This window comes from Vulpes lagopus, chromosome 4 (genome assembly GCF_018345385.1).
Source record: "Vulpes lagopus strain Blue_001 chromosome 4, ASM1834538v1, whole genome shotgun sequence".
Classification (NCBI taxonomy): Eukaryota; Metazoa; Chordata; class Mammalia; order Carnivora; family Canidae; genus Vulpes; species Vulpes lagopus.
The window spans coordinates 86,925,568-86,940,056 of NC_054827.1; the positions used below are offsets into that span (position 1 = coordinate 86,925,568).

The following is a 14,489-nucleotide window of genomic DNA, read 5'->3' on the forward strand; positions in this document are numbered from 1 at the left end:
ATTATTAGGTAGTTGGAATCGGATTTTTACATTATTGGTTGATATTAATCATTCATTTTTAGTCACAAGGTCAATTTCCTCGCCCCTTTATTTTTAAGTTTTAATTGTACCCGTTATTATATATTCACGACAAAAAGTTTATGTTAATTGCCAATGTAATGCCATCATCCTTATTTTAAAAATGAGGATGCTCAGGATTTTCAGATGAATTCTACTTCCTAATTTAGCTAAGTTAAGATGTACATAGCACCTATTATAAAGCAGATATTGTTTTGGACATCAGGCTATGAGATCAATAGGGCGGGGCTATGACTATTTTGCCCACCATGCTTTCCCTGATGCCTAGAATTTGTTAATTAACTGAATAAATGAGATGACTATGAAGATAGACCATTGCCGTCTCTGATAGTCTAAGGATTTAGAACTTTTGAAAAAATTCCACTAAGTATAGTTTCTTATGACCTTGCTGTGGCTGACACCTGGCTTTTAGAAACTGACTTATTTGGTGGTAGACACTAATTTCTGAAATGGTAGTGACACAATTTCTGTCATTCTAATTATCTGGGCTGCTTCGGGGATTCAGAAATAAAGTTCTACATATCTCTCTATTAACTATTTTTTTCCTTTGTAAATCTATACTAAGTATATAAACATCTTTCTCCATTAACTATTTTTTCCTTTGTAAATCTATACTAAGTATATAAACCTCTTTCTCTCTTTTTCTGTAAAAACAAAACAAAATCCTGGAATTTTAGCTTTCTTGCAATTTCTGCTTGAAAATACTTCCTATTTTCCAAGCACAAATTCTAATATCAGTTCATAGTTTTTATATTATTATATAAAACTTTTCAGCATGCCAGTGTTGTAATGGAAATTGTTACTTACACCCAGCCTCTTTGTACAAAGGGCTCAGAGCAGCTTGTAACTAAAGTACATAGAATAAAATAATAAAAAGGAAATGGAAAGTGACAATTGAGACACAGAAGATAACATTATGGGCCATAACAGATGAACACAGTTACTGATTTTGGCATTGACTTCCACATCAGATAAAATTCAGCAACTATGACCAGTTCTAGTTATAATTAATGGAAAGGACAAAGAATGCTAGTTCTTTATAGGAAACAAAGTATTTTCCAACACAAAAGATTCTTTTAAACTATATGTGGCAATTTCTATGGTAGGTACCATGATATAATAAAAAATACCATCAACATGGCATAAAATAGATAATAGAAGTGATGGAACTTTTAAGCCTTGTGGAACTAAGTTGGCAATAGGGTCCTTTTTGTTAGAGATGCTCTAATAAGACCTATGAAAAATGTTGTTCCTAAGTGGATGGCAGTTTCCAATCATTTTTTTTTATCACTTTCATTACAAATAGTAAATAGTATCATCATAGAAAGATTAAAATAGATCATCCTATTGCCCTAAGATTTTATGTTTTTTTTTTTGTTTGTTTTAAGTAATCTCCATGCCCCATGTGGGGCTTGAACTCATGACCCCATTATCAAGAGTTGTATGTTCTACCAACTGAGCCAGCCAGGTACCCCCTGTAAGACTGCTTTTTAGATTTTTGCTATTTCTTTCCAACCTCACAATTACATCCAGAAAGTCTTCATTTATCATCTAAAGCAGAAGCTCTCACTTAGCTTCCCATTAGAACCAGTATTTTAAAAAAATACCTGTTCCTAGGCACCACTTCTATAGGTTCTGATTCAATTTGTCCTGAGGGTGGGCCCTCTAGTTTTTTAAGTTCCACAGGTGCTTCTAATTACACAGCCTGAATTAGACCCACTCATGACCTTGACATATTACTCTGCATTCCCTGAGCCTGGGCAGTCCATCCTTCCACTTTGGGGAACAATTCCTACCTGTGCCTTCCTCTGGAAGGTTCTCAATTCAATGGAGTCAGGACTCTGGGAGGAGCCGGAAAAGGCTCTGGGAAGGTTGTGCACAGAATCTACTTGGGTGCAGTCCAGATAGAGCTCTACAGAGCCAGCCCCTCGCTGCAAGTTGGTCAGTCTCAGGAGGACCCTGTGCCGCCTGCCATCAGCCAGCTGCAAGTTGTTGAAAACCACCAAATGAATCTTCCCATCATTCTTCAGGTAACGGAGAATGGCTGGAACCAAGCACATATCAGTGAATGGGGAGTATGGGGAGGGGCAGGGCTCTGCTGAACAGCCTCCAGGTCACAAGGCTGGGTTACCAGAAAGAATCCAAGTGAGTTGGAACCATAAATATTCAACATCTTAAGTGCTGGGCATTGTTCTAGGCACTGGTAACCCACTCGGTTGCTGCAGATGCTTTGTGCTCATGGAAAGATAGACAATAAACAGCAAATCAGAAAACAAACAATTTCAGACAGTGTAAATACAATGAGCAAGGAGAACCCATAAAAGTCAACTGTAATCCAAGTAAGCTCCTCAATGCATTCATTCCTTGAACGAACATGTTCATGATGCAACGTTCATTAATTTACCAAACACTTACTGAGCACAACACTGTGGGCTGGATGCTGCCTGGAGTTGCTTTCAACGTTTAATTTCTACTTGTTGCAATATGAGCAAACTGGAGTAACTCCAGATGACAGAAGCGAAGCTCAGGTAAGTGAAGGAATTTACTCAAGGAAATCATAAGTGGCAGGACTAGAATTTGAAACTGAGTGTGGTTTATTCCATGACTAAAAGAATGTGACATACGGATAGGCCTTTGTAAGCACCTTTGTAAGCACCTACTGAATGGAGTATAATCTGTCATACTGTCCCTCGGCAACCTATCTTCAATTTAGCAATGTTCAGTTAGAGAACCAAAGATATCCATGGTTGCAAAAGAAGGACAAGCACAAAGTGGACTACCATCCACTATCTCATGTTCTGTTTGTTGTGTTTGCTTTTTTCTTTTTCTATGCAGGTAGCTATCTACTCACATATCTTTTTAAGCTCAAGCATTTTCACTTTTTGTTAAATAAAAAATCATACAAATTTTAGGATTCTGGTTTTCCATCTTGTTTTACTCCTTTATTGCCTTGAATTTATTGAGCCCTGATCTAAAATCTGTTCCTGGATGCTGAGCTTCTGGGAGTAAAGCCCAATGGTGACGTTTGCTGTAAAGACCAAGGTGATTTGCTTCCAAGGACTTAATGAGTCTACCAAGAACAACTCCAGATCCATTCATAGGTACCATTGCCAAACCCAAGTTCATTTTCAGAAATAATAATTTCATATAAGAAACATCTGCATCATATGTATGTATAAAAAGAAGGGGCCGGCTGGCTACATAAATTATGATGTAATCATGAAATGGAATACTATGGAATAGATGCATATTAAAAACACAAAAGCATTCCCAGTATTTTTTTGAGTGAAAAAAAAAAGTTGAGTCACAGTGTAATTTCATACAGAAAAAAATATACAGAAAATCAGAAGGAAATATGTCAACATTAATAGGGTCATTGCTGGGTGCTTGGATGATGTGTTTTTCCTCTTGCTCATCTTCATTGTCTAATTTTTGCACAAGTGTATATTCCTTATATAATAAAAAAAGGGAAATGTGTAAAAGGGTATTTCACACAAATAACCAGACTGTGCTTCTGTCAAGTTGTACAATTTGTAGCGAGTAACTTGGACTATCTCTCCTCAGGTACCTTTTCAGTAGAGCGTAAATGCCAACTTGGTGCTGCCCCATGGAGTAACCAGCCTATTTATGTTGTAGCACTGCCAGAGAAAATAATCACTACTGTGAAACTTTAGGGTTTATTTGAAGACTTCCTCCAAATATATTACACTTTCTAGGCTGATATTCCCATGGCTTCTAAAATCTGACTAGGTCTGCTTTTCCATTTGACCATGGTTGGAGAGGGCCAGATGGCTTTAGGTTCTGTGATAAGAGAGATTCCAGGAGGAGTAAGGAGATCTTTAATACCAATGTGGTCACCGCCACTTGTTTACCAAGAGAAAAGAATTGCGAAGACCTGGCAAGACAGACTGGCTACAAGGCCCTTCTAGGACTACAGTACAATACTATATTTCCTGAAATAAAGTACTGGTAAGACTTAAGTAGGTGTGATATGAAAAGAGAGAATGGGAAGGAAGAAAAGAGACATGAATTTAAGAGGTATCTTAAATATGGGATACCACAGAATTTTTACCCTTTTACTTAATATCGTTGAGAATATAAATAGTAACCACATAGCTGGAAATTGGAGGCATATATGGTACCCAAAAGGTGGAAAATTGACCAAAACTATGCACTAATTCAACTTTTTAAAAGATTTTATTTATTTATTTTGGTGGGGGTGGCCAGAGGGGGACAGATAAGCAGACATGGGGCTTGATCCCATCACCCTTGATACCCTGAAACCATGATCTGAGCTGAAACCAAGAGTCGGACATTTAACTGAGCCATCTAGGTGCCCCACCAATTCAACTCTTAAAAATTCTTATTTCTTCATTGTTTTAAACGGTTTAAAAAAATATCTGGAGTTTTTACAGGCCCAAGAAAATACCACTGGGATCACCGAGCTTCAGTTAGGTCATAGACACGTATGGTCAACATCTCCTTATTCTCTTTACAGCCGCAACCTGGGCTCCTCATATTAACAGCTGAGGAGATATACATAGTGGTTGAAAACAAATAGGCATGGTTTTCTTTCCCAAACAGAGATTTCTATGGAATTCAAAGGAAACATACTTTCATGGGCATCCTGCTTGCTTTTTGACAGTCAGTCCTTCCAGAGTATGTGGGTCATGATTTATTTTCAGATCTGAAATCACCAAGTTTAATTTTATAAATAGTACCCAGTGGAGTACTTTACACGTAACAGGTACACATTAAATGTTGTGCACATGAACTTTCGATGAACAATAAAATGATCGCATTGAAACCATTTCACATATAAATTTAAAAGCCTAGAGAGTGGCAATTCAACATCTACTGCAGGTAGCAAAGCCTCCTTTGTGCTCATGCTGTCATTTAAGGGGTTTCTATACCTCTGCCTTGCTTCATGTTGCAATGCAACACTGAAATGACAAATTCCTCAGGCTCCCAGACCTTGCGACAATAGCAAGAGGAAAAAAAGGAAAAGAAGAATTATGGAAACTTCCATCTTCACAATCTCTGTTAGCAGAAAAATTATCAAGTGCTTTGACATTTACCATTCTTCATATTTGATTTGGTAATTCTCGTTTCTCTTATGGCTTTCATTTTTCTTTTTTATTGCAAACTCCTTACCTCAGTGCCTCAATACTTATTTTATCTTCAGAGCACTAAGACTACCCCAGAGGGCAGACAGGCACCTGCTCAGGAAACTCAATGTTTTCGCATCAGTCACAATGAGTCCAGAAACAGTCTAAAGCTCTGGCTCCAGGAGCCTGCAGCCTGCTGGGTGGAAGTTTCTCTGACATTCTCCAGAGATAGTACCACTGGAGCAGGAGAGAACAGACGTGTTTGCTTTCTTCTCTCTCTCCCTTTCTCAGTGCTCACTTAGCCCTCTCTTGGCCCAATGCATGCACACATGTGCGTGAACACACACACAGCAGCGAGACCAGAGGGGAAGTAGCACAGAGCTAGTAACACATCGTTCCCTCCTCCAGAAAGAGTGGGAGCCCTGAAGCTGGAGGGAGTGGTCTTCTGGGTCAACCACCCTCTGCCCATCACCACCTCCAGGAGTACGGCACTTGGAAACGGTCACTGGGTACAACTTTCTTCAGCTGCCGCATGCTGAGTTCTCCTAGTCCGTCTTTACTCAGCCCTAGCTGACACCAGCTCATTGGTGCTGTCAGCCTGCTTCTTCCGGGCCTGTACAAAGACCTGGGCACACATGTGATTACATGGAAGGCTGCGGGTCTCCACGTGGCCTCTGGGCCTCTACTCCATTCTACCACTGAGTGTGGCCCCCAATTCCTGACTCACCTTCCTACTGAAGCTTTCTTGCTGCAGTTTTTCTGGACCGACAGCTTGAGCTCCTTACAGGACTCTTCTGACCAAGTTATTGCCTTCGCAAAGCCACACACAAGCAACTGAAATCTTTTAATAGCTCCCCAGTGGTCCCTAAGAACTGAACTCCTCATCCCAGGACTAGCTGCAACCTTCCCCCTCTGCATTCCCTCCATGCTGCCATGCCAGCCAAGCTGAACAGTTTGTCTTACTTTTTCACCTCTCTCTAGCTTTCTCTGGCTTCCCTCCTCCTTCCCTCTGTGTGGAATGTTCTCTTTTCCATCACTCTCTTTCGCGATCCATCACTGCTACGTGTCTGAAGCCAAGACCCAGCTCAAATGTACCCTAATACTCCCCAAAGTCTTTCTTCTTCCCAATGGCTGGCAATTGTTCTCATTCCTGTTCCCATAACACTTTTCCAGGATGCAGAGTCCAGTTGTGGCCCAGACACCTAATAACTATGTGACCCTGGGCCTGTTATTTTTGCGAAATGTCCATTGCTTAAACTATTAAATGGAGCTAGTAAGATTTGCACCTTCTGTCCCATTTTGTTTTCAGTGGTAGTCAAACAAGAAAATGCAAAAACTATAAACTGCTTTACAACAGTAGGTATATCTATTTGTGTTTATTTCTTATCTTTCCTATTAGAACACAGCTCTTGGGACCAGCATTCTATTCTTATTTTCTCATATACCACAGCATCTGACAACACCAAATACAACTATTTATTGAATGAAAAACAGATAAAAGAGAATATTCAGGTATCCACTCTGATTTTTTTTTTTTTACCCACAATCTCTTAAATAATATGTGTGTGTGTGTGTGTGGAGGGGGTTCTATTGGCTTATTTTTACAAAGTTTTAGTCTTCTAAACTTCACATCTTTGTACATTGGACAATTTGGGGTCTGATTTTATACTTTTATTTCCATGCCCGGATACCAGCCTGACACCAGAACCACAGAGCCTAGCTTGATTAAAGACTGTCTCTATGACTGGCAGGAGATGAAAGAGCAAACCCAAGCAAGGAAGATTTGAAATATTGCTTTCTTGGAAAAGAATTTTCAAAAGGTACTGTTTAAAAAGTGGACTTGGTAGTCAAAAATATTATGATGTACTGAATGTCAAAGCAATGAAGCAGGGTGCCAGCTTTCAAGGACTGGAAATGATAATATTTTGTCTGCTTGGGCAAAAGAGTTCAGAGTGACCTGGCCTGCAGGCAGCAAATGTGTGAAGGTAGTCCGTGGCTTTCTGCTTTGCTTGGCAAATGGCTTTGCTCTTTGGCACTTTTAAATATATGATGAAAGCCATTGCTGTCAACCTTTCCTCTTCTTTTAAATAATTGTACATTTAAAAAAAAGCCTTCTTGCCATTAATGTCTCTGGTGATGGATATTCTTGTTTGCCTTTGCTTATTTATCTTTATGCCCTATACACTGGGTCTTTGTTACTTTGTAACTCAGTGCTTTAGAAAGATATATAAAAGGTAAATCATCAAATTGCTTTTCCTGGAAGTACTCTGGTGACTCCCAGGTGTGATGGATGCAGTCTGGAGGTGAAACCTTCTTCTAGCAGTTTGAACAAATGTACAGTATAGAGAGTATATGTACGTACACCCACCCTCTCACCCCCGCCCTGCAAAGAAACCATCCAGTGAAAGGAAACACAGCAATTATATCAAACATCTGCACAGGACTTTATACGTGGAGAAGTTTTGAGATGCATGGTATACTCGACTATCTGGTGGACAACAAAGCTGGGAGGGTGCACAAAATCCCAAGGTCATGTTGTAGGAGAGAGTTGCAAAGCAATTCCTTAAGCGCCCATGGAACCTTCTGGCCGTTAGCAGAGCCACAGAACATGAGCCCTGTAAGTCATCTAGCGCAGTATCTCACTTCACAAATCCCTTCAATAAAAGTGCAGCCTCTACCAGCACATTTCCAGGAATAAGGAACTAATTATTTTTGACAAGTAGGAAGATGATAGATTTTTAAAAATATTTTATTTAAATTCAATTTTCTAATATATAGTATAACAACCAGTGCTCATCTCATCTTGTATTCTCCTTAATGCCCATCGGAACTAATTAAAGAGAAACTCATTTCACTTTTGGATTGCTCTCCAAGATTTTCCAAATACAGAGCCAGTATCTGCTCTCCCTGACTTCTACCAATGGGTCCTAACGATACTGTTCAGAGTTATAGACAGTAAATTTAGTCTTACCCTAATCTAAAGGCTATTCAAATATTTTAAGGCAACTTTCATCTATTATGTCTTCTATCCGGTTCCTTTATTTCTCCAAGTCCTTTAACATTGGTGATTTGTGATGTCATTAAAAATGGGCTGTTTTGGTGAGTCTCCTCAAGGTAATCTTGGACTTGAGAGTGTCCCTTTGAAATGTGTTCAGGATGAGACATAACATTCTACATGTGGCCTGGATGGTTACGAGTAAGGTAGGACTTATTAGCTCCCTTAATCTGGCCACATGAATGCATTAATAAAGCCTAAAATTTAAGATTTAAAAAACTGCTATATCACTGTATCTTTTCTTTCATTCATTCAGCAAACATTTCTAAATAGCTACTAAATGTTAGGCTCTGTGCCCAACACTACTTGGTTCTGAATGTTGTTGCCTAGAACTCTTAGGATATGTGTTCCATATTCTGTAGTCGCGCAATTTACTTTTCACTCCTAGATGATGAATTTACATTTCTTCTCGTTAAATTTCATCTGGCTGATTGTGGCATATATGTCAGACAGGTAGGACCTTGTTAATCTTCATGATGGCATCCAGTACGTTCAACTGTCTTTTCCAGCTATGTGCCATTTGCAAACATGATAAAATACTATTTATGTCTTCACCTAAGTCACTGATTTGTTGAATAGGTCAATGCCCAAGATAGAGCCTTGTCAAAAACCACTAGATACTTTGCTATAAAACAACTTATTAACCCCTAACAGTACTATTTATCTAGTTCATTCTTTTCTACAGTAACCAGAAAGGTATAATGAGCGACTTCATAAAATTCTTTTCTGATGTCAAGATACATTACGCTCACAGTATCTTTTTAATCTATCAGCTTAGAATCTTTACTTTAAAAAAGTTCAGCATGACTTCTTTTTAGTGAACCTATTTGCCTTCAAATAATCCCAGCTTCCTTTCCTAAGTAATCCCCAAATACAAGGATAATGATATAACCCTCCAGGAGTCTGTCCTAAAGTTCACTAAAATTCTTTCCATTTTCTGTATATGATCACTTTAAATGTGAGCCAATTCAAGGGCACCTCACAAGAATACTGTGAAGATTAAAAAAAGAAAATGAGTGTTGAGCCTTCAGTATAGTCCTGGTACATTATAAGAGCTCCATAAATTCACCTCACTTTCCCCCTTCAGTACTGGGTTCATAAATCTAATTTTGAAACCCTTCTAGCTCCCTCATGCTGGGTTTCTCTTTAGCCCACAGGCTTATCTGTGGATCCTTACTCTGCACATTCTTATCCTTAGGCTAAGGGGCTGGATTATCTACAGTCATTACTGCAAATTTTGGGGTTCCCTTTGTTTCCACAGCACCAAGTTGATTTTCGGTGGCATTCAAATTAAGACTAAAGGAGTTCTTTTTTGCTTTTTCTAAAGGTGAAGGCCTCATCAAAGCAAGCCAAGAGTTCACCAAATCATCTTCAGAAGACAGTTCCTGAAAAGTAAAGATCTTTATCTCCCCTTCTTCGTTCTTTCTACCTACCCATCTTATAGAAGCTTATGGAAGAACCTCAAATTTTTATTGAGCTTCACGATCTAAAAAAATCATACTTTATATAATTCAGTTCTTGCAATCAACCTGTGAAGTAGTTATTATCACCCCCCCCCCCCCACTGTAGAGACAGTAAACCAAGGCTAAGCAATTTAGAGACACATTCATGGGGACACAGCTGTCAGGATTTTTACTGTGACTCAAACTCAAAATACTAACTGGAAAGTTGCCCTATGCTAGATACAAGAAAAGTATCAACCACATCTTCTGTCCAGCCAGGTGGTTTCTGTAGAGTGCTCATTTCTAGCAAGATTGTACCACCTGTATTACTAACAATCTGATAGATCATTTATATCAGAAATACGACTGAATTTCCTTCATGACCTCATCCAAATGGTGTCCAAAATTCATTAATTCATGAATGAATTTGAATCAGACCTACTATGTGCCAGACATTGTGTACTTCCAGAATTTTCACAATAGTATATATCTTTTTCAAGAAACAAGGCTACTCTTCCCAGCCACCATTCAATTTGCTCATGAGCTACTTCCTTGTACGAGGCACTGTGCTAGGTGCTGCAGCAGCCACAACCATGAGTAAAGGGAGGCTCAGTGCCTGCTTTGAGGGAGCTTACAACCTACTGGAGAGAAGACCTAGAGTTAATTCATGTACAAGGCAAACTAAGAAACTAAGATTAGTACCTTCTAAGGAAGGACGAAGTCCTATAATGAAAGATGTCAGAAGGACCACGACATGGGTCTTGCATCTGTATGATTTGGCATCTGTAGATGGTGCAGTAAACATACCAGTGGGGAGCAGAGGGCAACAGTAAAAGGACAGAGAAACACAGACAGCATGGGCACCCCAGGGAATGTAACTAGTCCATCAACTGAAGGGTAAGCTACAGAGAGGGCTGGAAGGAGGGATACATTGGAAAGGCTGGTTAGGGATCATGTAGCAGAAAGTCCTGACTGCCCAGCAGGGACATTTGTACCTATTCAGTCTGGAATGGGAAGACAGTAACTATCTGCTATCGGTGTAACTCATTTCAGGTTATGCTTGTGAACAGTAATGACTGGAAGGATGTCTTGGGAGCAAGACAGTAGAAGCAGTGGCAAACTTGTGCATTGCAGTCTTCCTGGAATCCACTTCAGTTGATTATAGGAGCTCGTCTAGGGCCCTAGATAATGACTGGGGCTCCCCCACAAATTATGTCAGGCCTGCACGGCTACACCAAATACCTCAACGGGGAGTCACAACCACATGCCCATCTTTTCCAGGGAGCTAATGGACCCAGTGACTTCTCCTTGTTTGCATCACCATGGGCTGCTGCTGCTTAGAACCTCCAGATCCACCAATGTTGGCAAATTTCTGTGCTTTTTCCTATTGCTCCAGTGAAACGTCTCTTTGTCAAATTCTTTAACTCTCCAAACTCTGGTATAAATTGCTTTGTTTTCTGAGAATTTTCATTTCTGGAGTTTGTTAGAAAATATTCATAAAAAGAATCCTAAGAGCTATTTATCTTCTCTAATAGATTGGAGGGTGGAGAGGTGTTCAGCAACATGGAGATTAGCTGGTGTTTACATGACTGGTGGCTTTCCAAAGTAAATATATTTACAAATACCATTACTTCTCCACCGTCCTATCCAGCAGTACCTCTGCTCATATAGAGCAAACAGAAAGAATCAGTTCCCGGAAGTTGTGGCCTTATGTTTCCAGGCAACACAGATTTTCCACAATGGGCTCACACATACTGGCCAATTTTGAAATAGATGGGGAGATTCAGTGAGGAAGGACTGCTAGACACAGAGTTTTTCACTCCATAGAGGGCCCTCTAGCTACTAAGCTTAGTGAGCTAATCCAGAATCTTCCAATGCATCTAAAATACACAGTTCTGTGAGAAGCTCTGATCTCTGGATGAAGAAGGGTGGTTTTTATAGATCACAAACTAAAGCCTGGGTTATTAGAGCATGAGCAGTTCCTTCAGAGATGGGAGGCATATGGGGATATATGATTCAAGGCAGAGAGATAGGTGAAGTTGTCTCCCATGAGGGCTATGGATGGGGCAAAGGGGGCAGGAATGGTTAGACCATCTGCTGAGCCATGTCCTCAGTCTCCCTTCACTCTCTGAGACCTCACCACAGTATCTGAGACAACTGGCTACAGACAGAGAGGGCACAAGTGAGTGGGGAGGGAAGTGGGAAGGTGGATGTTGGAACTTGACATAAAAGGAATTAAAATCCCATTCCCTCTTGCTTTTAATTCTGTTGTCTTATGAAAGCTAAGATTAGGAATTTCTTTTAGCTCCTAATATCTGAAAATTTCAGTGTTCAATCACAATTGGAATCTGATAGAGTCTTGAAGCAGTGCAACAAAAATAAATATAAAATCTAGCCAGAAGGACCAGTCCTCCTTTTTTTTTTAAACTATTATTATTAAAAGCATGCAGCAGCAAGAACATGTATCTGTCACATTCCTCAATAAGCAGGAACAGGTGTTGTCCTCAGGGCCCGGGTGGAAGGGAAAGAGATGAAAAAAATAGTGACCTTTTTCTTTGCAAGCCATTTCTTAGCATTTGTAGTAACTCATTCTGACAGTGAAACATTTGACAGCAAAGCAACCAAACAGGTGTCAGACCTGTGTAAACTGGCACAAAACAGGCGAAAAAGAGAGCCATTCAGTTAGTTCTACTGACTGAGGCATATTCTCTTCATCAAGTCCAGGAAAGTGCTTGCAGAGCTGGGAGTTAGGTGTGTTAAGCCACATGCTTCCAAGGGAACATAAGAATGGTGCGGGTATCTGTCCCTCTCTCCCGGCAAATTCATATGTTGAGGCTCTAACCTCCCATGTGGTGGTAGTAGGAAGTGGGTCTTTAGGAAGCAATTAGGTTTAAATTAGGTCATAAAGGTAGGACCCTCATGATGGCTGAGGAAAGGTCATGTGAGGACAGAGCAAGAAGGCAGTAGCACACAGGCTTTCTCCAGGAACAGAATCTGCTGGCACCTTGACCTTGGACTTCTCAGCCTCTAGTACCATGAGAAATAACTGTCTGCTGTTTGAAGCACCCGGTCTACAGTACTTGGTATAACAGCCCGAACTAAGACGGTGGCCTAATGGCCCTGGGTCCTGTTCCTTTCCAAACTGGACCCAGAATAACATGAGGTTGGGCCTTTTCGCCACAAGCAATTCTTTGTTCTCCTCCATATATCAACTCATCCTCCCCGTATAGGTCAATGTACAAGAAGAAGAGTTGGTCTTGAAAACAGAAATGAATGGTGGATGAGAATAGAATTGTAGGAGGGAACCATCTAAGTGGACCCCAAAAGCTGGGAGAGGGAAAGAAAATTCTTAAGAAAATGATTTCCGCAAATGTGCTTACCTTTGTTTAAGCGTCCCATCACAGTGAATTCAAAATATTTGCTGTTGTCGGTTGAAGAGTAAAGGCCAAAGATGGTGGCTGAGCTTTTAGTGTGCAGCTTGAAGGTGGAGATCACATAGACCTCATTCAGGGTGGGATCTGTCAGGATTGGCTTCAGAACAGCTGGGTTCAGTCTCTGGCTGGAGGATGGGAGAAGGTCAAAGACTGGGAATAACAGGGAGAAAAGGATCATCAGTGAAAAAAGTTTGAGACAACTAGATTTTTTGAGGGGCACAATTTGTTAGTAAGAACAAGGAATGTCAACTAACACTGTTATCACTTTCCACATTGCTAAAATCACCAGTTCATTCACTTTCTTTTTTCTTTCTTTCTTTCTTTCTTTCTTTCTTTCTTTCTTTCTTTCTTTCTTTCTTTGTTAGTTCACCAGTTCTTTCTTGTCACTCTTATAGTGGCTGGACATTTGAGCCAGAAAAAAAATACAGTACAATTTTCATCGCTGGATCATGGCCCCCAAGAGAAGGCTAAATTTGCAAACCCTAAATTGTATTTGGTCAAAGAAGTGGCTCTGAAAATGCCCACTAGGTAAAGTACTAATAGTTTAGAGTACAAAGGGAACATGTGAGAACACTCAAGTCACTGTTTCTCCTATGGGCCCAAGCAGTGAATTTCTGCCTTCAGCCTCTAAAACTTTAGATACAATGATCTGGTTATAAAAGGGTAATAGTACCCATAATTTATAAAGACCTCTTACATATCAATAAAATAAGCAATAGAAAAACGGCACAAAACATGAATGAAAAAGCAATTTACAGAAAAAGAGTTACAATGGCAAATAAGTGTGTGTGTGTGTGTGTGTGTGTATACATACACATATAAAAGTTCATGTTTAACTAAAGATTAAGGAATTGCTAAGTTGAAAAATAAGGTATTATTTTACACCATCTCATTGAAAATACAATAAATACGATAACACCCAAAGGCATTAATTACCAGTGGTAATTCTGTAATTTCTATTTAGGAAGGAATTATGAGAAAATCTGACTGGAAGAGGTGAAAAAACAAACCCCTGTTGGGATAACACTGTTATTAAAACATAAACTGTCCTTAGTAGAGAGAGAAGGCTTTGACAGAGATCAAGGGGATATTAGCTATCCCAAGCCCTCCTGTGCACCACAACTGTTCAACAAATTGTTGTTTATAATATCAAGCCACTTGATGCAACTTAAGTGTCCTATATTAAAACCCTGGATAAATGAATTTTGGTCCTTCCAAAAAGTAGAATATTAGCTAACTAAAAGGGTAATACAGCTGACTACTTAGAGGTATATGAACTGGAAAAAAAATCATAAAACTTTGTATAACATAATCCCATTTGAAATAAATATTTGCACATGAAAGCTTTGAAAGATAACACAATGCTAACATG

At 39.7% G+C, this 14,489-nt stretch overlaps 1 protein-coding gene across 1 annotated transcript in view; it reads right to left on the minus strand.

Annotated features, from left to right (window-relative positions):
* The window catches only part of THBS4 (thrombospondin 4), a 41,809-nt gene that overhangs the window by 23,834 nt on the left and 3,486 nt on the right, over positions 1 to 14,489 (minus strand). Inside the window, exons 2-3 of the mRNA XM_041753805.1 lie at positions 13,064 to 13,267; positions 1,875 to 2,122 (exon numbers count right to left, since the gene is read on the minus strand). Of these exons, the coding sequence (XP_041609739.1) occupies positions 1,875 to 2,122; positions 13,064 to 13,267 (452 nt within the window). The remainder of the gene's footprint in view (positions 1 to 1,874; positions 2,123 to 13,063; positions 13,268 to 14,489) is intronic.